This window comes from Neodiprion virginianus, chromosome 5 (assembly GCF_021901495.1).
Source record: "Neodiprion virginianus isolate iyNeoVirg1 chromosome 5, iyNeoVirg1.1, whole genome shotgun sequence".
Classification (NCBI taxonomy): domain Eukaryota; kingdom Metazoa; phylum Arthropoda; class Insecta; order Hymenoptera; family Diprionidae; genus Neodiprion; species Neodiprion virginianus.
The window spans coordinates 26328785-26354303 of record NC_060881.1 but is presented as its reverse complement, the minus strand read 5'-3'; the positions used below and the strand labels follow the sequence as shown (position 1 = coordinate 26354303).

Genomic DNA, 25519 nt, shown 5'->3' with positions numbered 1-25519 from the left:
TAAACAGAGGACGGATGTTTCGATTATAATCAAAGAAGTTTAGAGTTAAATTGAAACGATACAATTACCGTTAACAACGAGAGGAAAAAGGAAAAATATTAAACCAATTACGTGTTTTATTTTCTTGGGAAAAAAAAAAAAATTATAATAATACAGATAAGTAAAGTGTCCATTATTCCTTAAAATATAACATATCCGTTATGCATATTATATATGTATAATCAAGAAAAAAAAAATGTACACGCTGCAGTAAATGCGGTAAAGACCGCATGATGTCGTTATCCTTTAGGCACCAGTTTTATCTACGTATATATATATATATAATAGTTGTCTTTATTCTTTCATTTTTTATAATATGTCGTTGAAACGTATATTACGTATGGTTTAAGTTAACGGAATAGCATCTATTCGACATTAATAACACGAAAAATATTGGGGAAAAAAACAAACAAAAAAAAAAAAAGCACAAAGCGCCGATCTGAAAGACACATACACCTTTTATACACGCGTGTTCATACAGATTTCATGGGTAAAATCTAGGAAGCAAATTTAGCAAATCATTCAAAATAATGCTCTATAATAATTATATGCAATATGTATATATCGGCGTAAGGTATACATATATATATATATATATATATATATATATATATATATATATATATCGTTCTTTTTTCTCGGAGTTTATTTTTTTTCTCTCTTTTCTTACAATTCTTCTCTTCAACTGTACAAAAATTATTTAAAGTATCACTTTGTATCCACGTTTTTCTTTTCTTTTTTTTTTTTTTCGTATGGCGAAGATATTTTTACGATCACCACACTTTGTATCGATAATTATTTTATCGTAAACATTTGTGTGCAATTCTATTACACTTTTTTACTTATTTTATTTCTTGATGTTAATCTTATTGATATCGAAAGATCGTTCGAAAAAAAATTAACCAATCGGCATCAGAATTGATTAAATCCAGGCTCGTTCAACGTACGTTGATTAAACGGTGATTAAAAAAAATATATATATATATTCATAACTGCAATCCTCACCATTTATTCTGCGCTAGGTGTGATAAAGAATTGATAATTTCGATACAATTTCGTTACACAAATGATAATAGTGACCGTTATCTAGCCGTAAATATCAAAATTTGTAATCAATCTCGTTTTCACAATGTGCGTAAGGCGCCAACCGTCGTTACCTTGAATCGTGTTCTTCTTTGATGCCGATCCTTTGACCGGAAATAACGGAGCTTTTTCGAAAGCATCTGCAAATTTAACAAGCGCAGTTGCAAGCGCAGCGACGTACGCGCTTCTCACGACGGTGGGCGAACGGTTCTGGAATCGAGCGAACCGAACGTGGCTGAACGTCTGGAAGAGGAAGACAATTATCAAAACGAATCAAGGAATTCGAAGGAAATGAAGATAAGCAATAAATTTGCTTTGGGTATGGAGAAAATACTCTCTCATATCTTATAATTATTGAAAAAAATAAAATGGTACTAACAATGTGGACGATTTTCCATGTCCTGTTCCTGTTGGGATTGGTGCGCTTGGAGATCGAGGCTTTCCTGTCGGCCTCGCTGTTCCTCGTCCCTCATTGGTTCTGTCGCCTGGTCGTCAGAGACTTCGGTGCGTGCCTCGACCGGAATTTCCAAAGATTCGACGGGCTTCAAAGGAAGGGGAAACCGTGGAACGGGGAAAGCTCGACCTTCGACGACCTGCGAACCGAAATGCGCGGAAAGTTGAGCGACAACGGGTGACGAAAGGTTAAGGGGGGGAGAAAAAAAATTTGGCAGCGGTGGGATTCGAACCCACGCCTCCGAAGAGACTGGTGCCTTAAACCAGCGCCTTAGACCGCTCGGCCACGCTACCTCGAGTGAAAGTGGTCCTCGGGTGATTCAACCCGAGTGCGACGCGGGTCATTTGTCGAAAATAGGCCAGTTATCGAACCCCGCTTGGCGGTGCGAGTTGACTCTATTTCTAAATGCGCGGCGGCATCGACTCTGTGGCGGGAAAATTCGTGCGCGTATCGTGATGTCGCTGCCTCGTTCAAATAGACGCTGCGTAGCTTTTTTCGTTTCCTCACGGAGTAGGACAGTCCCGATGCCTTAAATTCTCGGATAGTCAACGCTCGGGCCGAGAAAGAAGGTGTCGAAGTCGCGAGGTGGACCGCGGCGCGGAGAACGGTGGCCATTGGCCTCGGTTCGTTACGTCGTGCGAGTCATGTGCTTAGGTATATTTGTTCCTCCACGATAAGTTGATTTTCAAATACATATGTGTTAAGTACCGTAGCGTCGTACTTTCCCCGGGTTCTTTGAAAGCCCTCAGGCCCGACAAGAATTTCACGTCTCTAGATGGCTTGTTTTCAAACAATTATAGGCGTAAAACAACTCTATACCGTGAATCGCGTAAGGAAGTTTTCTTGCACTTGCTTCTCATTGCGTCACTGCTGTGTCTCAGCATATATCCGTGAAATCGACGTTTTTGCAGGTACAGGTTTTACATTTTATTACGGTTCTGGCGTTAGCTGAACACAAGATTTCTCGGAATTAGTTAGAATGAATAAGCAAATAAATAAATGAGAAACAGCAAAGCCATTTTCTTTTCAACTGAACAATCAATTTTTAATAAAAAGCAATAACCCTATTCGGACTTTCTGCTATTCGGCATCTACGGGAGGAGTGATGGCAATTTCTCAGGCAATTGACAGTAGCATTATACCTGGTGAATTAAATTGCGGACTTCGACGGGTACCGGGAAGTTTCTTTCGGCTTCCTCGCCCTGATCTTCCGGTCCTGGGAAAGGCTTGGCATCCTGCTGTTGTTCCTCGCTGCTGTCCGTTTGCTGCTCTTGACGACCCTCGATGTTACCGTGCTCAAGAAGGTTCCTGACCTCAATTGGAAGCGGGAATGGTCCAAGAGGAATTGGCCGAGCGCCATCCGGGAATGGTTTGAATTCCTGGACAACCTAAGAAGCAAAGGGAAAAAGTTAAGCATTTCGAGTCATCTAAAAATATCGAATTTCACAATCATTCCTCACCTCTCTTCGCTGTCCTTCTGGTACCGGGAACGGTCTCGAGTCGCTTGTGATGTGCTGAATGATGTTCTTGATTTCTAGTGGAACCTGCTGGATGATTCTCCTGATCTCAATGGGTATTCCCTGGAAGGGTGAGGAAGAGCGTTCGGAGTCAGGATTAGCGGGCGGCATCATCGGTGACCTGGATTCCTGTGGTGGCATCATTGGCGTCATCATTGGCCTCTGCTGTTCCTGTTCGGCGAAATGGTTGTTCGAGGATTCGGGCTGCGGTGGCACCATACGTGACATCTGCATGTGTTCGGGGTGGATTACTGGAATCGGACGGGGCTGGGAGGGCATCATCGGTGGCTGCTGTTCCTCATGTGGCTGCGGCGGCATCGGGGGACGCATTCCGCGCATCGGATCCATCGGGAAGTGGCGCAGTTCGATTGGGATTTGACGCATTTCAACCTGGAATAAAAATGACGGTAGTTACAATTTCATCAATAGAAACGAGGCTATTCGCGAAATAGTGAAAAAGTGGTTAAGTTCAAGTCTTGCTTCCGGTTAGAACTTCTCATTCAAAATTTCGAGTCAAGAAACCACGCTCACCTGGGGGCCCATCATGGGAGGCTGTGGTCCCATCATCGGTCTCTGGGGGCCCATCAACGGTCGCAGGGGTTCCATGCGCGGGGGCCTCATGTCAACGGTGAGTTGAGGGAGACCTCGGAAGGCGGGTGGTAGAAGACCGGGAGGAATGTGGTTCAGTCCCCGAGGATTGCTCAAGGGCAATTGCTGCATGTCTGGGACCTGGTACTGGGAGTGGATTTGGAACTGGTTGAAGGCGTTGGAATCCTGTGGGTGGATTGGGATCTGGACGGTACCGAGAGGCACTATTATCGGCGTCATCATATCTTGGTCCTGAGCTCTGGAACCAATGACGGTTTTTGCGTTCGTTAAATCGGCCGAGAAACGGTGAAACGGGAGTGGTAAAGGCTCAGATAGTTTTGGCTCGGATAAAAAACAAATTAAAGTCGTTCTTACTCTTGTTGGGGGTTTCCAGACTCGCAGAATATGGCGATGCGTTCTCCAAGGAGCTTCTGGAAGCGTTGAGGATCGGTACTGTTGTCGATGCTGTTGTCGTTCGATCCGTCGGTCAATTCGCCGGCTCTCTTTCGCTCAACGACGCAAGAAACGCGGCTACGTACCTGCTGCATCAGAGTCTGTAAAATTTAAGATACGTGAGAATGTAATTACAAAGCCGAAAAGGAATTACCCGCGGAATGAGAAAAGGAGAAAACAGGACTCGGGAGAAAGTTCTAATGTCTGCAAGATTGGTGCTAACGATAAGAGGTCACCTAAGGACTTTTGAAATATGACGTTCACCTAAATTAGGCCAACCTTTTCTACCGTTTGTCAAAATTTACATTTTTGGCCTAGCTGACTGATTCTCAATTATTTCTCATTGAAATTGGACTTGAATCGAGTCTTCTGCCAGAGTAACCTCGATCCTCATTTTCGCTACACTAGGAAAGCTGACAAAAATTGAGCACATTTTCCTTACCCCTGCAATATCGTCAAGATCCAACTGAAGTGGAAGCTTGATGTGAACAGGTGGGAACTCGTCGTCATCGTAGTCGTCCTCCTCCTCTGTATCGTTACTGTCATTGCTCTCAGCAGTTTTGCTGCTTTCGTCCTTCTGGACCTTCATGTCTTTGGTGTCAGGCTGGACTTCTTTTTCGGTTTCAACCGAATTAGTCAAGACCTGCAGGGAATCAGTCGGGTCGACATGGTCCTGAAAAACCATTTAAAGAGAACCCTGCATTAGCAACGATTCATTGGAGCGCCAGTATATTGCTATAATTGCTTTCTAAAGTTGACCCAAAGTGACAATGTATCTACAAGTGTCGAAAATTGATTCCGAGAAATCTTTATCCCGTCAACGACACGAGCAACAACTCTTCGCCCGCTTTCACTCAATCTAGGCAAAGCCGATGTTCCGCCATGAAAAAAGGTATATTTATACGTAGGTTTGAATGCAAGCGGCACAAGTCCCGGACGTTTACCTCAAATGCGACGTGATTACACCAAAGAACGAATGTAATGACCCAGGTATGACTAACCGGAGTTTTTCCACATGACAATCAGATTGCGGCTTATACGATGTGCAATATAACATGCTCGCGACTTCCGGCAGAGGTTGCTGCACCTCGGATCGTCCCAGGATCGAAGGATCGAAGTGTTTCGACATCCACCGCCGACATCGTCATGGGCATTACCGCTATTTAAGTCGCCGTCACCGTCTTCGTTGTTGTCCGATTGCTTCCCCTCCGTCATGCCTTATATATACATATACACCTATATTCATTGTTATTATCGCAATAATCTGACGAGCCGCTGCTGTGCAGGAGGAGGTAATTAGAGTCCGTTGCGTCACGCGAGCGTCGCGAGAAAGGCGTTCTTTTTACGAGGCTTCTGTGTGTACGGAGACGTCAGTGTGCAATTTTACACGTCGTGTAACGTCTCCGAGTACGAGAATGTTCCTCGGGGAATCGGTATGAGTGACAACTTTCCAGTTAGCCTGGCCTCTCCGACTCTTGTGGTACCGCAGTCACTGACCTCGTGCGTTTGTTCCTTCGATCCCCGACTTTATAACCATCTCTGCATCTCGTTATACGTACGGTATGTATGAGGTATAGGTCTCTGTCTGTATGAGATATTCCCAAAGTTACGCACGGTTATCTCTGCGGTATACCGATTTTCCTATTTCACTCGTAGAGTACGCCTCTTGTTATGCAATTATACAAAAATCGTTACATTGTTCAAACCGGCATGTGTATAAAGTGTAATACGCGACCGACTCGATTGATTTTTGTCATTATCGTTAGCAATTATATCGTTACCGCTTATGCCGTTGTATACATGTAACCCGGTTAAATTTCGTGCTGTAATTAAATCTAATTGAATCCGATTATATAATTTTTTTTTCGCATAACAAAAAACCTGCAGACAATAATTTTACCAAAATTTCATCAACTTAATCGATATAAATTCCAATCCCGACGTCTGAATAATAATTCTGTTGATGCGTTTATTTCTGAAATGTTTGAGCTTTTTCAAATATCTAAGGTATAATCATTGTCAAGATTCTTGATCGTATACTAAAATTTTAAACCTTATACTGTAACAAGTGATCGAATTATATCGATTCACACACGCATATTTATACACGTCTCTGGGGTTTTATTTACGATGTACATGTCTCGCCGTTCTTGTACCGCACGCATTACGGTATGAATTTCTAAAGAAAGTTGTACGCCACGAAGTATAAGGTACCCGATACTTCCGCAGTTTCCGCCTCCTTTTACACCGCCGCATTGCAGCATGCAGTATAATTCTATTTGCTAAATAACTACCATTAGCAGCTGTATCGCGTATTATACTGTGATTTAGCGTATACAGGTTGTCGTCGTTTTGCACAGTGAAACTTTGAAACGTTTTACTCGCTTTACACGCACTGCAGTTTCACAAATCTCCGACTTGAGAAGCCTTCGGGCGGTGTTTCTTCATCCAGCTATTACGCACGAACGCGTAGCTGCGTGCAGTTGTAAAATTGCAATAAAAAATCGCAGCGAAGAAAAGGGGATTCGATGAGAAATAAATAAAATTGTTATGTAATTTAGGACGATGACCGATTTGAATTTTGATACTTCTTGGATATGTTCATGAAACCGGATGCATATCTCAAGTTGGAAAACAGTGTAAGTATAACAATTTTTCAACGAGGTGAATTTGAACAAGAAATAAAAAAAACCAGCTTACCGGTTTGACGCGAAGAAAACTGATGAGATAAAAATAAAACTAGCGATTCCGAAACTCGGAAGGACAAAAAAAAAACACGGCCACTTATTAACAGCTCTGTGGAATTTCTAACAATCAGGATAACGATATTACGATTCGTTGGTAACAACATAAATCGCACAGGACTTTCTAAATCGTGATAGAACCGAACGTACATATAGTAGAAACCGCATAGCAGATATTTGTGCAGAAAAAGAATATATACAATATAAATAAACAACGAAAGACAAAAGGCAAACAACGAATAATATTGAATCGTGGAAAGTTTCACTCGGTGGTGAAAATCTCGCGGCGGTAAAAAGAAATTATGTAAAGGAGGTTTAAGTGCGCTCCTTATTGGCGAGAGTAAAAGAATAAGAATACTACGGAGAAGAGGAAGAATCTAGAAGAGGTACGTGAGCGTGAAATCGCACGTATACACGCGATAATTCTTCAAGAATAATATGATACAGTACCGATGTGTGTGGGTGGAAAGTTTAAACTCTCTCGACATTTCGCGGTGCACGATCTCCTCGGAGATGACGCTACTGCTTCTTCCACTAGACACGATGAGCCGAGGATGGACTCGCGGAGATCGTCGTGCAAAAGTAGGTTATACTCACGGCATAGCTCCGAGAAGTGAACGGTTTATTAAGTTTTCTCTGCTAGCCTTACAGCCTAACTGTATCGCTCCCCTTGCATCCATCAGAGTTCTCAATTGATCTCTGAACAGGATCTCAAGGAGGTTAACCAAGCCGGCTGGTTTGCCAAAGATTCATACTTTTTATCTATTTTATTGCCAGATAGTCGAATATTCGGGGTCATTGATTCCGAGACGACTTGTTTTTTGGACAAGTCGGTTAGGTTGGCAATGCCGCATGTGCCTGCAGCGCCACCGACGGCCGGTCGCGAAACAAGCTCAATCTTTGTGAACGTAACGTAACCTATGACCGTCGAATCTAACCCAAAAATAAAAAATTCGACAGTCATAGGTTATGTTATGTTTGCGATGGCGCTGCGGGCAAATTCAGCATCGCCAACCTAACCGACTTGTCCAAGAAATTAGAAATCTCGGTATCACTGACCCAAAGTGTACATCGAATATTTAATAAATAAATACTTGTCGAAAATTCAAATATTTCTCGGACAATACCGAGTGTATAGATTACTAGAGGTAAAAGCAAAAGTTAGATATCAATGATTCGTTTCAAAATGCTTTAAAATAGTTTAAAATATATTAGGTTAGTTCGATTTCTCTTCTCGGTGAGTCATTTTATTCAGCGGACTGTTTTCTGCAAATTCATTGAAATATTTTTTTTCCCATGTTAGCATCGTGGAATATTCCATTTTACAATATTTCACCGATATTGATTATGATCAACGATTCGCAGTATTTAATTGACTACCGAAATAAAAGGAAATTTTTTGCCGGGGTTTTTGTAGAAAATATAGTCTTCTGAATAAAATTAGCTATCGTTGAGTATTATCGAATGAATCTGTACAATTTTTACGATTTTACAGTGATTCAAAATGAAGCATGGATAATATAAGATAATTTTTAATCTTCTTTTTCTACTTTCATTATTTTTAATGCTTGTATTTTTTGAAAAGTCTTCGTACGTTGCGAGCACAATAATTTGATAAGTATTCAATATACGACAACCTCGTAATAAAATTAATAAAAATATAATGATTGAAAAAAAAGTAGTGGTAAAATTCTCCGATAAAAAATAATAGTATTTTAATGCCAATATAGAAAATTTGAAAACATTGCGAAAACGTCTCTGAAATTCTGATACCTTTGAAATAGAGGAATAGCTTCCAATTTGACTGGAAATTCGAGTCTCTTAAATTTTATCAATATCTTGTGAATTTTTCAAAATTTATTCTCAAAATGAGGTCCTGCGTTACAATTTACCAATTACATCCATATTAAACGAGTTGAACGGTCTTTTAGTCAATTTAACACACGCTGCAGGTGAAATTTGTCATAGACAAACGCGAAAAGCGGGTTAACCTAAAGAGAAAACTGTTTCCTGTTTGACAAGCGGCATAATACCGGAAGTCCGATGCAGTGTTTCGTTTCTCGGTTGGTAAATAACGTTGCAATTGGCGTGACGTCGCTGGGATGAAAATCTTCTCTTGAAGAAGTTCGAATCTACGCTTATTCAATTTGATACCGTACAACTATCAGCAATTCAGACAATGATTACAGAATGATCGTGAGATGCAGTGTAAAAACGTTAAAATTAAAGCAAAGCTAAAACGTTGCGAGATAACAGTAATTATAAACAAACAACAACGTTCTTGTATTAGTTTTACAGAATGAAATGTCAACGACCGCTCAACTGTCTGTTAATTTTCGTAAAAATAATAAACCATGACTGTGCACAACGGATTAGAAAGTACAACCTGTGGTGACGTTTGAAAGTAATTACGAATCTCACGCACAGTATGTATACGTATAAAATAACCACATATTATGACAAATTAAATATTTATATTCTTAAGGAGTGTTTTAAGTTACTCGTAGTTGTAGTCAATTGATTAGTTACTTCGCTGGAATAGTCAATAAATTGCTCAGTCATTCGGTTAAATTTGCTTGGCTACTTATCTTTTTATAGTATTTTAGTACTCATGTACTACCTATATTTAATTTTACAAAATATTGAATAGTTTATGGGATTTTTTTTTCGGTATGTCTTTCGCTTTATTCTAACGCTTCGGTTATTCCGTCATTTGTATCGCATTCAGTTGTTCGATATCGTCAAAATTCACCCCAATCAATTATTGTCAAAGTGTATGAAAGCGACACATTTTGGTTATTCACTAATTTTCGTATCCAATTATTCAGTTCATTCGTTACTTAAATACAATGAAGGTACAAATTTAGTTGATCAATTACTAGTCAGTCATATTCAATGGATTAAATTGCAGTTGACAGGTATTTAACTTCGTCGATGTTTAATGATTTCTAGTTATTTTTTAGTACATCGATTCCCTAATTATTTAAATAACGATGATTCCTCTCCGCTCTCTCTCTCTCTTCATCTATCTCTCGATCGCAATAATTCATCGGAAACAGGAATAATCACACCGTTTCGCAAATAGGTTTAGATAATAACGATGTGCATGAATAGTGTGTGTGTAGGTGTAACATAGAATAAAGTATAGTGTCTACTTCTTACATGCATTTCGAATTACGTAACCTCATGTCGCGCCTGCTCACCTTGAGCACAACCTGGTACCGCCTTGTCTGATCTAGGTTTATGAATCTGCGATCATTACCGATCACAACGATCACGTGTATTTTTAGCATTCCTTTAACTAAACCCTGTGAATTAATCGTAGGTGAGAATGATAATATTTATTTTGCGTGAAAATTCTGAAAGGATTCGAACTTTTTATAAAAAAAATGAAAGAACCAAAATCACACCAAGAAATTACATAATCAATTAATCATCGAGTCAATTGTAAGACGGAATAAAGGGAATGGCGAACGAATGAATTTTTCTTCACGAGAGTCGAATGCTGTGTGTAACGTGAGTTATTATCGAACCTCTAGGTCAACTTCCTGCTAATAATGACGTCTGTTTGTTCATCTCCGTACGCGAGATATACTTTCAGAGTTTGAGAACTGATTAGGCCTGGCTAAATATATACTAATGGCGTTATAATACGTGTAGATTCTTCATATCCTTATCAGCGAATTGATACTAATTTCTAATGTAACAGAAATCGCGAGTGAAAAATCCCAGACGCGAAATGCACACGCAGATCTAAAGCTGCTAAAAGTAATCGCTAAAACCGCGAATACCGAAACTTTGTATTACTGACGTACGCAGATTGTTGATAAGTTCATACTGTCAATATCGAATCTCTTATGGCTAAAAACATCCCATTTAGCTGAACCTAATTAGTATAATTAGAGAGACATCTATACTAAAAGACATTAGGCAAAATTTAAATTGAATTTAGCACTATTCTGCTTCGGGCTTTTATGTATAAAAAAATTCTGTGTTTTATGAATAACTAAAATTGTAATTTGTTACAGAAATTGAACTATTTTTTTGAAAAATATTCGTAATTTTTTAGTGTATTTTTACTAAAAATCCTTTCATTGTATACCTGTACGTACAGCAAGTTTAGTTGTAAATAAGATTTCTTTTTCTAAGCTTTCTACTTTCAAACCTTGGGCATGTAGCAACGCAGAGACAATTGCATCCGGCAATTATTCATACAATAGCTGGAATAACTTACGTGCTGAAAGAATTTTCCAGCGTTTAAAACATGATACTTTGAAGAAATGGGATCCATTCGTTGAATTTTCCTGATCCAAACAGGAAAAAGCGAACAAAAATTTGAAACAATTTGACCATTGATTAATATCATCAGCAGTATAATAGTAACAAATGATCATTTTTCTTTCCTTAGCATCGAATAGACATGACGAAGAAAAAAAAAATCTACACATCGTATTCAGTTCAATTTTCCTCCCATAAATTTCCTGTATATCCATAACGATTCCTCTTACATCATTAAAGTTTGCAAATAAATTATAAGAATTAATTGGCGATATAAATATGGCTTGTCGTTATCCAACCGACGAATCCTCAAATAATAACAAGAGTAACGAAGACTTTTCATCATCGTTTTCGATACATTCTGCATTTCATATGGATAAAAATAAAGAATGTTCGACGTACCTGCACCAGAGCTTCCGGCTGAATATGCTTGATGTATTCTCCCTGGGACTGAGAGGCATCCTGCTGATGCTGCTGCAGCTTCATTTCAGCCTGAAGAGCTGCGATGGCTTCCGGGGTGCAAGAAGCGCGCGCCTGAACGTAGGATGATGCCAAAATAAAGCAGCCCAAAACAACGGACATCGCGATCAAAGTTACGGCTGCGATACGAGCGATTTGAACCGCTGAGCTTTTCGTTCCTGGCCTCATGTAAGCCTGCGAGTAAAAAACATTTTTCGGCGTCAGAATGATTTTTAAATAATTGTTGGGGTTGGGAAAGTTTGAGGTGTAGGAAAGAACGCGTCAACAAAGCACGATTATTCTACGATTTTGGAGTATCGGAATCGAGAACCTGCAAAAGCTCTGAAAATAAAATCACGCGACCAAACGGGAAGGGGGGGAGGAAACGAACATTCGAAAATTTGAACAATTTTGTTACAGCTCGTTATTGGAATTTGTGGAAACCATGATCGAAACAGAGAATTTGAAAATAAGACGACGATAAGAAAAAAAAAAGAAAAAAAAAACAACGACAGGGAAAAGTGGCAAAAATGGTACACGAATAAATCAGCTGCGTCGAGACACTCGGAACACCGGCAAACAAGGATATATTTTATTGTTCTGCCTGCCATGACAGGACTGACTTGTTGTCACGGTTAGTAAACAACTGAGCCGAGGCCTTCGAAGCTCTGCAGTGTGGGATCCTTATAATACATTATCTAGTTGTAAATTATGTTACAAGTGATGAAATAAAAGCTGTGATTGAATAATGTATGCGAAATGTGGGAAAATATCGGACATTTTCTTAACAGTATATTACTGCGCGTATATAGTTGGGAAAACGGACTGATTAAACTCTAAAAAATTCTCAGCTAGCTTCTGTATATTTATTATACATACATATATAATATATATACAGAGTGAATTGCTAACGACCGAATGGTTTAACGCGCATGCGCCAAAGTTCGAGAGCAAGAGCATTTGTTTCATCAGGGCGACCAACATTCCTAAATTCAAATGACAGATCGCCGCCATGTATGTAACCTCAAAAATGTTGGTCACCCTGATGAAACAAATGCTCTTGCTCTCGAACTTTGGCGCATGCGCGTTAAATCATTCGTTCGTTAACAATTCACTCTGTATATAGTTCAATGCTCAAAAAAATTAGCGGAATGAAATAACCTTCGCGCAGAGTTAGAGTTCACTGATTATTCGCTTTTCAGCTATACATCTAGACGTGTGCACAAATATATACATATATATACGTATGTATGTATATATGGAATGCTTTTACATCGCTCCCAGAGAACATCGAGATGTCACTATTAGTCATTGACCGTATTGAGCATTGGCCTCGAGCTGATCAACCGTTAATTTATTAATTAATAGAAACTCATTCACCGTTTTTGAGTTGTTGACGCATGCAGAGAGCAAATTTTGAAAAGACATTTTAGAGAAATTAGAATTTTGATTTCCTTCACGGAGACGTGCAATTTTCTAAACTTTATTTTTCGTTCAATGAGTCTACCGAATTTACAAATTTTCATAAATAAATAAATTGTTTAAATATTTCATTGCGCAAAAAATGTTCAGTAGTTGAATTATAAAATTTAAAAATATGTTTCACTAATCATTTTTTCAACTTAACCTAATATTGTCTTATTATTATATTTCAAATTTCGTGCTCAGCTGTTGCGTAGAAGCGTGAGATTTTTTCTCATCAGGCGAGTAATGATTCTGATACGGACGACTTGTGTTCCGAAAGGTTATTTGCATAGTACCGTTCATGAAAATATAATTTAAACCGTCTTTAAATTTTTCCGTCAACGTCCAGGTACTTAAATAAACATATTTGCCGGATTTGGACAATACTTTTTTTTTTTTGTGACGTGATTTAAGAACCAGCCACCGGTTCCTGTGATAATGAAATTGTTTTACACCGTGATTCGCGTGGTGAATGGAAACGATCCCTCGTTATTCGTGGAGTTGCATTAAAATACCGTACGAGGTACGCAAAAGAGCCGTCCGGCAGTGCCGAATTGCCTCCGTAATTATGCAATTTCGTAAACAGGTATTATAATAGGTATACAGTCGAATAGTTACGCAATTTCCTCGCACGTAATCACTCCACGAACATTATAGCTCACAGGCTTTGATTAATTACGCTGTATGAACGTAGGCATGTGTATAAATATAGCTGCCTCGTTGCATTTTTTTTTTTTCATTCATATTATCCAGCCAACTTTTCTCAGTTCATTTAATTGCTATCAGGCAGGCAATATCACACAGACGTCTAGAGAAGATGTTCGATGCACAAGCAGCTGATATTTATTGATTTGCCAAAGTAGATATCGACGATTCGTGTCAAATCGCTTCGGTATGGTTAAAAATCTAGTAAATTTTTGGTTCGATTTCACTTAACGATGACTCATTTTAACCAGATGACTATCATCTACAAACTCGCTGAAACACCTTTTTTTCATCGTTTTAGCAACGTTGAAGATTTTATTTCACAACATTGCGTCGATATTTATTACGATCAATGAGTGGCGATATTGAATTACCTACCGAAACAAAAGAAAATCCGCTTCGGGGACTTTGTAGAAGATAGTATTCTGAACAAATTAATGATCCATTGTAGAGTAAAATCGAACGAATCTACTAATTTCTTAAAGTTATTTCAAACAAAGCATCAATGTCCAAGCTTTTTTTAATCATTTCAATATTTATTATTCTTGTATAATTTTTCAAGATTTAGCTTCGTAAATTGCAAATATAATAATAACTGGACAATCACTCGATGTGCGACTATCTCGTATTAAAATCAATAAAAAGTATCAAAATTTTGTCGATAAAAATTCTTGTCACTCGTTTTCATTCTTCCTCTCTTTTCGTCACGATTGTCGCGAGAAGAGCGGAATTACGGAGGCTGTATCATCGATTAACGCATTAGCTGAAGCAGGACAGGATGGAACGGGTGGATATTCTACCGCACAGCAGTTTCCGGTTGCTACTAAATTACATACCGTAATATAATCGTATCGAATGAACGCCTCCGGCTCTTCGCACATATACGGTTGTACTTTACACACGCAACAAGGAAAAAGAGATACCCAATATTATAACTCTATCCGGATTCGATCGACGATCGAGAAATCGTTGCACGTCGGATTTATCCTTCTTTTCAAAATGGAGATAGGATATTGACGCCGCACATCTAAGCAGCTCAAATGTCGCGCAATAAACGACAAGTATGAAAATGTCACGAAAAGTATTAAAATTCGATGAATCGTCGTTCTTTCATCGAAAAAAAGAACCGCAATAAAATTTTGACGCAGCCGCTGTTCCTCCGTTTTACCAGAAACTCGAGACAAGGAAATACGTACCGTGTTTGAATGAATTATTTTATTTTTTTTTTTCTAAGTTTTTATACAAAAACCTGTGATATTTCTTTTTTTTTCATTTCCGTTCGAAAAATGGAAATCTTTACGAGGATGCGCATGTATGCAAAAGCTGCTGGAATTTGGTGAAAATTTGAAAGATACCCGGCGATTCGTGTCGTTCGAATAAAAACGAAAGGCGAAAGGAAAAGGAACGATCGAACAAAATAAACATTATTATTAGTAAATACGCGGTGATACGCAGTGCCGGGATTTTGTATGACCACCTTACGTAATACAAACGCGAAAAGCGGACACGCAGTTACGGGTATTACAGGTATATCAAGCAGATCGTTGCACAATGAAAGAAATCAACGATAAAAAGACAGAATAAAATTGAAACAGGAATAGGAACAGGAAATGAGAATTATTCTTCAATATCGGAGTGTCTGTGCAAAAATGTGACAAAGAAAAAAAAAAAAAAATTACCCAACTGTTACAGCGAGGTGTAAAAAAAAATATATATATATATATTTTCACAAAAGTTTCGATATTCAATTTTTATGGATAATTGACCAAATAATCATTATTCTGCACCGTATGGATTATATGAGATATAATATCGCAATTATTTACAGCTTATTTAATATACGTAATACGTTAAGGAAAAATGAACGAATAAATACATTTTAAGAAGCCCGAAAATTTAAAACCTGTGCTGTGTGATACGATTACAGCATTTAATAACGAATAACAGTAATATTGTAATTAAATTTCCGGACATTATTCATTTGTTATTTATTATCGATTGATTATTCTACACAGTTATAATTTACAATTATATTACATTTACTTTTATTCGACGAATAAAATGGTCGACGAAAGAGAAAAAATGAGGTAAGAGAAAAATAAAAACAAAACAAGCTTGTGAGAATCGCTGAATCCGCTGCAGAAAACAAGCCTGCGTCGTTCTCGAACGTGTATTTAAATAACATGATGCGTGTACATGAACATTGATATACACATATACATGCAAACGGCGTGCAAACGCGTCACTGTATACATACATAATGAAAAATTGCTAAAGCATTATGCACACATAATAAATACATGCGCGTGTAGTTACGTCTCTGTGTTTCGCAGAGAAGTTTTAAAAGGTCCGTGAAAAGGATCCGCGTAAAACGAATACAAGGTGCAGGCGGTATTTGAGGATAATATTTTTACTCGTTAGCGAGCGTTTAAACAACGAACGTCCCGCGGAAACGAGACGTAAGAAATAACACAACACAGTGTGCTGTTTAAATGCTAATACGCTAAACGCAGCCTCCCCAAGTATTGTGAGGATTATAAATGGCAGTAAATTCCCGCCGTTTACGGGTATATAAATAATGCATGTGGATTGCAGAGCTGAAACATCCTAAATTCTTCTTTTTAACAACGATCGCGAAAGAATCGGACGAGGTAAATGATGGTGGAAAATTAAAGAGAAAGATGGAGAAAGGTACAAAAAATTGAAAATTGAACGAATTTATACATCACGTAGGTAGAATAAAATCATCGATTTGTAATCAACGTTTTTTGTTTTCACTTTCGTTCGCGTAACATTTTCCCTTATTTTCGGACAAAATTTAACAGTGAAATTCTAGTTTTAATTGATACACTCCTGGATGTAGCGTATAGATGTGCTTTTTTACAGGTCGATGTAATAATGACTGTAATAATAATGATATATATTGCGAGGATGAAGAAGAGACTGGATTCGTTGAACATGGAACAGGGTTAACGATCTTGTGAGGCTGGATGTGTAAAAGAGCGTGAACCTCGCGTCGTGTTTCCACTCTATACCGATCCTTAAAAATTGTATCTTAGCTTCGCCCAGCAGCGTTTCTCGTTGTAAAATTTGTCATTACAAGAGATCCGTTGATCGGCAAGGAAGAAGCACGTCAGACACGCCTCGTTAGCGGACAAACGTTATGTGCGTGTATCTCTCGTTATTTACTCAGCTTAAAATTCTCTCTCAGTGTTTTTCTACGTAAGAGCTTCTTCGACGCATGGGATGAAAATCTTTCGTTAAACCGAAAGTCGAAGGACGATCGACGATCAATGAAACCGGTCGACTCAACAACGATCTGTGATATTATCGGTGAGTAAATCGGGAAATCGTAGGGATAATTTACAGAAATCGTATACGGAGTAAAATAAAGAAAGTATGAGTAAAGAGAAATAAATAAGAAGAAGAAAAGAAAAGAAAAAGAAAGGTACGTAAAATTTAACGAGGATAATTTCACTTCGTTACAATAATCGGGGGCAAAATGATGAGAGTAGATACGCGAAGACGGAAACAATATGCCCCAACGAGAAGTGGAAAAGATTTCACGCTCGGAAGCCGCAAAACTATCCATTTCCCGATCCACGGAGCTACGATTTATTGCCCAAGCTGCGGGAGGATCGGTAATTGAAACGTGAGCATTGCCGGGTACGGCATAAAATTCCCAGCCAACTAATGGACGAATGGCGAAGAAGAGGAAGAGAGATATACTCGCAGGCGATGACCTACTATCTCCTAGCAGAGAGTCCTCCTCTTACCAGCCGACGATCTGCACGGCTCGTCCACATCGGGGTCAAATTTTATACTATCTCAGCATTACGGCGAATACAATGATGCTGTGGGTGATACACGGTTTGTACAAACAGACGGAATCGTTCTCCCCCCCCCCCCCCCCTCCACAACTCCCCTTTTCATTGTTTCGGGGCATTTGTCGTTGGCGTTAATGGGGCTAAAACGGGGACTTTTTGCAAACTCGAAATTTAACTTTCGACAAATTGTTACTATTGACGCGTTACGGCGAAAGATCATTTGCAGCATGACGAGATTTTACGGTACTTCCCAAGTTTGAGCTGCATGCTTTAATGTGGATTTTATTTTTCGGGGGTCTATTAATTGGACTAATTTTAGTTAAATTATACCACTATGTGCACTTTTAATTAAGAGACCGTAAATTTGCACGCTATATTCAGTTTTTAGTGAAGAGACGGGTGCAAAAAAAAAAAAAAACGACGAACAATTGAAACGATGATATTGTAGAATAATTCCAAACGGTATCGCAAACATTAGGCCCCAATGATGACAGAAATATGTCAGAATGTTTCTCGAATCACTTTAGGAGGATGTTGGAATAGTGCCAAAGGATGAAATGTATCAGAGTACAAGCCAATGATAAACGAATGATTTATGAGTGTTGTTTTGAAGCAGCAATAATAGAAACGGACGATATAACATGCAATTCAACTATTGTCACGAATTTGCGAAAATTGTCTAGGAATGGAGATCGATTCGCATAATGTTCGCGTTGGAACATCAAAATAATTGAATAACAGGTTATAATCCACGATTGACTTCCAAATAAGTCTATCGCGGTTCTCCGAACGAGGCCATAAGCCGTGACAATCTCTTCGTTAGATCTGAAACAATCTTTCTCTATTCTAGATCTCAGTCGTGGCCACGATGCAGCGTGAAAACGTGATGGAAAGTAGGGTCGATGAGGCAAGCCCGATTACGAACCACTGGGGCATAAGTACCCGGTGTGAGAGAAGACTGAAAACTCGGAACCCCTAACGAGAAGAGGAATTTAACGATTTCTACCGTTTGATTAAAATCGAGAAGGCCGGTTGCGGCTACAACTTGGGCATCAAACTTTCGCCCACCGATGGATCGTTTCGTCGAAAGACTGGGCACACGGAATATTCCAAAGGTTCACGATAACGCCGTGGTATTCTTTCCGGACGGCATTTACCGTAATGACACCCGGCACAAGTTGTGATTCAAATGGTAAACCTCGTTCGCTTCGATACCGCAGTACCTGGAATCGTGATCGAAATCCGAGCTTAAGTGGAACGACACGCATACCAGATTGAAGATAGAAGTGTCCAATAATTATACACCAGGATTTCTAATTCGTAATATCCGTGACTATCGCCTGAGGTGAAATCGGTCTTGACAATCAACTAAGAAGAGACTCACACCGTCGTAACGACAATAACTGCAGTGAGTAAACGTGACATCGACGAGTCAATTCGGGACAATATAATTTCTCCAATTTCTATTCATAACAGCGCGAGGTCCTAATGTGGGTAATTGGAATGACAACAACGACATAAAGACGCGACCACTTTCCACTACTCGGTATTAGATTCGCGTAGCTGCCATAATCCAACCTACGTGTCCTTCGGTAGTTCGAAATGGTAACGAGGCGCAGATGAAATGATGCTAATTGACATGCGAGACAATGAACGAGGAACGAAGTAAGATGACGAGAATCCCGTCAAAGGAACACTGCAAGGACTACGTCTTGAGCTATCCGTTCGACGAAAAAACGACTTCATCCATCAACGTCACCGATAACCCGAAATTACAGTAAGGTGCTGGTTTATCTTACCGGTGGTGGTTCGGTGGTGGAGTAGACTTCGCTGGGCGCATAGTGGCTATGGGGTGGCGGTATTTCCTTGCCTCCAACGGCGACGGTGGCCAGGGAGTCTGGCTGATCCTTGTCCATGGTCTGGCCTCCTTAGGGGACGTTGAATAGGGTGGTTGGTGCGATAAAACCGCGAACTGTTGCCCCGAACGAGGGTGCCGATGAAATGACGAGGATGTGATATTATCGGAGGATGATTTTTTGGACGACCCTGTCGGAGGAAGTTGATTACTCGGTGATTGGGCGAGCAGTGTGATGCCCAACGGTAACGGGCCGCTAGCCTAGCGGGCCCCTTCACCTTCCCCCCGCTCCACTAAATCCCCCCTCCTCTTCCTCCACCTCCTTCTCTTCGACGACGACGATGGACTTTCTAACCGCTGCTGCTGCTGCAGCACCACCAACAAACCGAGGACACGGGCCGACCACGGCCTGTGCACCAGTACATCACCGATTTACGCAAGTCCACGGAAACCACCGGTTGTATTTACTGCAATCGTTCGAATTCACTGTAGGGAAAATTTTTTTTGAGGACTTGCGGGGACTATAATTCTGATGTCAATACAAGACTATCACACGACCGTCCAACACTGTCTGATGCGAATTAATTATACACTAATTCGTGTCAAGCTAACTACATCGATGTCAATACCACACCATCTGACGCCAGTCTAACATTATTTGATGTCAATGTGTCACTATCGTATGTCAATGTTACACAATCTGATGCCAATCTGACATTATTTGATGTCAATGTGTCAATATCGGATGTCAACGTTACACAATCTCGTGTCAATATAACACTATTTGATGTCAAGATAACTACATCGGTGTCATTACCACATTATCTGATGCCAGTGTAACATTATTTGATGTTAATGTGTCACTATCTGATATCAATCTAACACTGTTTGATGTCAAGCTAACTAAATCGATGTCAATGTGACACTATTTTATGTCAATATAACATTATTTGATATCAACGTGTCGCTATCGAATGTCAACATTACACTATCTCTTGTCAGTCCAACGCTATTCGATGCCAATCTAACAGTTTCCGAGGTTAAGCTAACACTGTTGATGTCAATCCAGCACTATCTTATGTCAATCTAACAATACCTGACGCTAAATTTCAGAATTGATCGCAAAAATTGTTAATTTCGATGTCATATTTTTTACAGCAAACTTGGCCAGTGACGCGCCGTCTAAAGATGAAGAGGCGTTCGGACCAAGGTTAACTACTTAACCGAATTGAAGATCAGATATTATCTGGTTCTTTCAGATACTAAATGTATTTTACCAACTATTTTTTACTTTATCACAATCTTGTGAATAACAACGACAGTGCTGACTCAACAATGTTGCGAGTTGACGTTTCAGCAACTTTGAATATTGTTAATATTTGTAAATTCTTCTACAAATTTCTGTGAAAGCCAAAAGTAAACAGTGTAACTAAAAGCTGTTGAATTTTTACAGTTTAATTCGTAAACCATGCACATTCGATTACCGTTTTAAAATAGTTACAGTAAAAAAAATTGAACTTTTTGCCGGGAAAATTTGAAGAATTTCAAATTTCACGTTCTACGAACTGTACCCTGAGATCCTTCGACTGTATCGAAAGCCCCTCGTGAAATATTTCCTCGCAAATTTCTCTGGAAAAAATCGCGACAAAAACACAGTGAGAAATTCAGAGAATTTGACCGTGCGAATTTCTGCCGAGTTTCTCTGATCGTGGGCTGTATATTTTTCCGAAAAAAAATACGCTTTGCGGTTTCTTCGCGATTCTTACACTTTTCGCTTCAAATATTCCCGAGTAAAAAATTCACGTACAAAATTTTTTATAAACTTCACTGCGTGAATATAAAAAAAATAAACTAAAACACTGAATCACTCTGATGTTTACTTGAAGCGAGATAAATTTATCATAGATCCTGCAACGAGCAGAATTCGCAGAGAGAATTCTCACCAGCGCAGAGAGCTGAGAACGCAATGATTAATCGATGCAATACCTCTTCAATTGCTAAAAGCACTTTTTGCCTCTGCCGGTAAGAGGAAGAGATCCTCGTCGTTGTAAAAGTTTGTCAACGACTTTCATTTTGATCCCGGAATTATACACCTTATTAACAATGCAACATCCGAGTATAAAAATGATTGCAGCTGCCTGCCTTCGAACAATTACCAGACGTACGTATACATATATGTATAGAAATCGCGTGGGAAGAGGAGGATTTGGTTAATCATATCATCGGTGGATCTGTACATTAATTCACTGTACGTGTGTGTCGTATGAATTATAGACACATGTAAAGAAGGACACGAACGGAAACTGCAAGAGTCGTTTGTCCTCCGGCTTCGTTGTAATTCGAATTGCGTAACGAGAAACAAGTCTGCAAAGAAACAAAAACACTTCAAGAATCGTATAAACAAAAAATTGCCGCGTAATCGCAAATTTTTTTTTTTCCGACACCTCAATGCTTCTTCAAATTTAAAATTTCTACAAACAAATGAATAAAAATATCACCGCTATTATCACGCTCTTTTATACGGTCAAAAGGAAATCGGCGAACTGTATTTTCTAGAACAAATCCATCCATGACAAACGCTTGCTCAAATCTCTGTCGATAAACGAATGGATCCAGAATAATTTTTTCACCAAATTGAATTTCTAACCACGTTGAGCCGATTGAACTTCACCGATATGAGAACTGATCGGTTCCGTTCAGGAAATATTCCTTCGTAGGCTAAAAATTTCTCGTTTATACACTCGCCATTTTTGTTTTCTGCTCGTCACTTACGAAATCACGTTTTTTCGCTATTTCACTTCAAAATCAAGCGTTGCAACTTTTCGTTGATAGGTTCTTTGGAGTAATTACGGATTTCCCCTGAACGGGATCATATTTGAAAATTTATTTATCACGGATATTTTCAGAAACGTGATTGCGGGTTTTGACTAAAAATTAACCTTTTCATTTGCAGCCAAGTTTGAAGTGAATTCTATACCGTCTTGTTTCGTGTACTGAATACTGAATTTGTGTGTTCTGTAAATAACATAAAATTTACCAATCTCACGTTTAATGATCGAGACTAACCGCAATATTCTTTCTAGAATGTTCTTCACGTACATACGTAAGTGTCTATAACCAAGTGAGGTAAAAATTGATATCTAGTTACAGCTATGCGCGGTTTCGTTTTTCTTTCTCCTTTTTATCGCGCAGTAGACACAAATGGTTTCTCAGATTTCAGACCCCCTCTTGTGCAGTATACCCACCAGAGATTTGATCCTCGGCTATTAGGCACAGAGAATAACGTGCAAACTGATTACAAGCTTCAAAGTTTGCCGAGAAATTGAGGAACCGACCAATTACCTCACGAATCTGCACTATACGTGTACATTAATAATTATGAATTATCAACCGAAGAAGAGCCAATGCGTTAGTATAATTTACAGGCTCAAGATACATCCTAACCAATTTATCTCAGTACATTAGTTCCGATCTTCTGTTTGACGCTAATGACCTACCGATAGCATAATTTTTCGGTGACTTGAGTAACACGGGAAAAAAATAAAAGTTCTACAAAGTTCCGAGGAAGTAATGAAATTTCTTAAAACGACGAACAGTTTTCGTTTTGAAAACTTTTAGAGCGTGTGAAACGGATTTGACAAAAATAGAAGATTTAAAAAAAATGTGTATTGCTATATTATGCACGTACGGACGTGTGTATGTAATTATGCACATCATAGATACACGGAATGTATATGCTTATTATGTAGAAATGTGTACAATATATGATTTGTAACGAAACAAATGAACCCGCCAAGTGAAATCGCTAAAAACCTTTCAAGAACACGTTGCATGAGAAAGCTAATACTCGTATACAACCAACATCGCGCTGTTGATAACTCGAGTTGCAGTCAGTGTTCTTTAAATTTTCCCATTCATTTATACACGGGTATTTAAAATCCAAACAGCCGCAGTAAATTTCAAAGTTAAGTGATATTCACACATCTCCTTACTTTCAAATAAAAGAAATGAATCGCGGGATACTTTTGTTAAATTGATCATCGTCACTTTCGTTTCCTTTTTTTACTTCAAAGACTAAACAGACAAAAGAAAAAAAAACCGAGAAACGTATTTTTTCACTATTACTTTCAAAAACTGCCGACGATCAAAATTCGACACAATGTGCGACGTTAATTCGTACAAATAAGTTCATATATGTTCATTTATTTCTATCCCCCGTGAAAGGTTGTAAATATTAGAGTTACTTTTCTGCTTGATAAAAATTTGTGGTCATTGAATATTCTCGCTCATTCATTCAGTACACGTTTTGCGCATTGACTTACATAGCGGTTGCCATTCTTTCAAAATATTTCTGAAATCTTCAGGCCTCAGAATAACCACGGGATTGACGAAATTTGTCAACAGTTACAAATTGGCACAAATACGTGACTAAATGAAGAACGACTTTGTGAGAAATCGGCATAAAAATCGGTGCAGTTTTCTTGCACAAGGAGTGAAAATTTCCAACACGGATATTACAACGGCCAGAGACAATGCGCGGATAAATTGTACGCGTAAAATATTTGAATCTCCAGCGCGGGCGGAGTCTGAAAAGATAAGATGATACTTTCTCCGATATCCATACCTGGCTGACTTCTCACAGGTCTTCTATACACACACCGCGCGCAAGTATTAACGGAAAAAAAGATGGTTATGGAAAGAAAAAAAAAACCATGCACAAAAGGTATTCCTACATATGGAGACGGAGATAGGAAGGCAGAAGAAAGTTAGCGGGCAATTATCCTACGCGAGCACCAATTTACATGCACACATTAAACGTGTAATGTAAGGTTTCTTGTACGTATTTATATAGAGATGTATCATCTGACCCGTATCTATGAGAGATTTCATCCTCGAGCGTAAACTGACGCCGGGATGTCAGTCTCCTGTCTCAATTATAAGGCTGTCGCGTCAAATATATTTATGTATCTCGTATGTACACTTGGTGACACCGAATCTGAGACGGCTAATTTTTTACACTAAACAGTTATGTTGGCAACACAGAGAAACCTACAGCGCCACAGTCGGTCGAGCGCGAAACAAACTCAATCTCGATAAACGTAACATAACCGATGACCGTCGAATCTAACCTTAGAATACGTGTCAATCGAACAAGTCATTATTCCCACGGTATTCTAAGGTTAGATTATACGATCATAGGTTATGTTACGTTTATTGAGATTGAGTTTGTTTCGCGCTCGGCCGACTATGGCGCTGTAGGTTTTTCGGCGTTGCCAACATAACTGTCTGGTGGAAAAAATCAGCCGTCTGAGATTCGTTGTTCCCAAGTGTACATACATATGTATCGCCTCGGTGAAAAGTAAAAGGACAACAGAAAATTGGGTAAGATGGGTATAATGCAGTGAATTTGTCTGAAACCAGCGGGACGAAGAGAAAAACTACATCTATTACAGTTTTCAATCTTAGTAGTTAAAAAGAAGTGCCACATTGTTTCAATTGAAAGTAATAAACATTTTTCTTCCATTTGTTTTCAACCGATTTCAAGAAATTCTATTCATAAATGAACCTGTAATGGTAAGAGTATCGACTTATAGATTCAGACATAATTTTCTTAATAAATAATATTCTCGAAAAAATCTGCATTACGGAAATTAATCTATTTTAGTGCAAAATTCCATTATTTCACCGATTGCACTTGAAAATACGATTTATTGATAATTTTTCGATATTTAAGAGATTGTTATTTATCAAAGTTAGATTTGCTGAATAAAATTTAAACATTAGAAAACAAAAACTATTTCAACGTTTCAGATTGATTGAAACGTCGTCATTCCATCCAAAATTTCTTCATATTATTTTCCGATTTTTTCACGTTATAGGCGTTGTATCAAACTCTGAGAAATAATGATTGAATAAAAGTTGCATTACTTATCTGAGAACGAATAAAACCGTCCTAAGGTTGAAATATTGTTAATAAAAATATGGATTAAAACCGGAATGACTAGTTGGTGATTTTTGCAAACTCGGAGTACGACTAATTGATTTCCAGTAAA

At 38.8% G+C, this 25519-nt stretch overlaps 1 protein-coding gene and 1 non-coding gene across 2 annotated transcripts; both read right to left on the bottom strand.

Moving 5' to 3' along the window:
• Positions 1-98: 98 nt before the first annotated feature.
• LOC124306202 (bromodomain-containing protein 4) lies at positions 99-19706 on the bottom strand. The gene is made up of 9 exons (XM_046766588.1): positions 19411-19706; positions 11559-11810; positions 4577-4807; positions 4057-4235; positions 3625-3940; positions 3037-3483; positions 2719-2964; positions 1502-1715; positions 99-1365 (listed from the first exon to the last, which is right to left on the bottom strand). The coding sequence occupies exons 1-9, from the start codon at positions 19525-19527 to the stop codon at positions 1271-1273; spliced, it is 2097 nt and encodes a 698-aa protein (XP_046622544.1). The 5' UTR covers positions 19528-19706; the 3' UTR covers positions 99-1270.
• On the bottom strand, positions 1788-1869 carry Trnal-aag (transfer RNA leucine (anticodon AAG)). Its single transcript has one exon. It is a non-coding gene; the product is annotated as a tRNA-Leu (tRNA).
• Positions 19707-25519: the final 5813 nt, after the last annotated feature.

Bases quoted from the DNA above. Each gene is read 5' to 3' on its own strand.
- LOC124306202 (XM_046766588.1), bottom strand. From the start codon at position 19,527: ATGGACAAGGATCAGCCAGACTCCCTGGCCACCGTCGCCGTTGGAGGC. The intron at 4,236-4,576 runs GTAAGGAAAATG...TAAATTTTACAG, and splicing joins ATCTTGACGATATTGCAGGG to ACTCTGATGCAGCAGGTACG. The intron at 1,716-2,718 runs GTATAATGCTAC...TTCGGTTCGCAG, and splicing joins TCCGCAATTTAATTCACCAG to GTCGTCGAAGGTCGAGCTTT.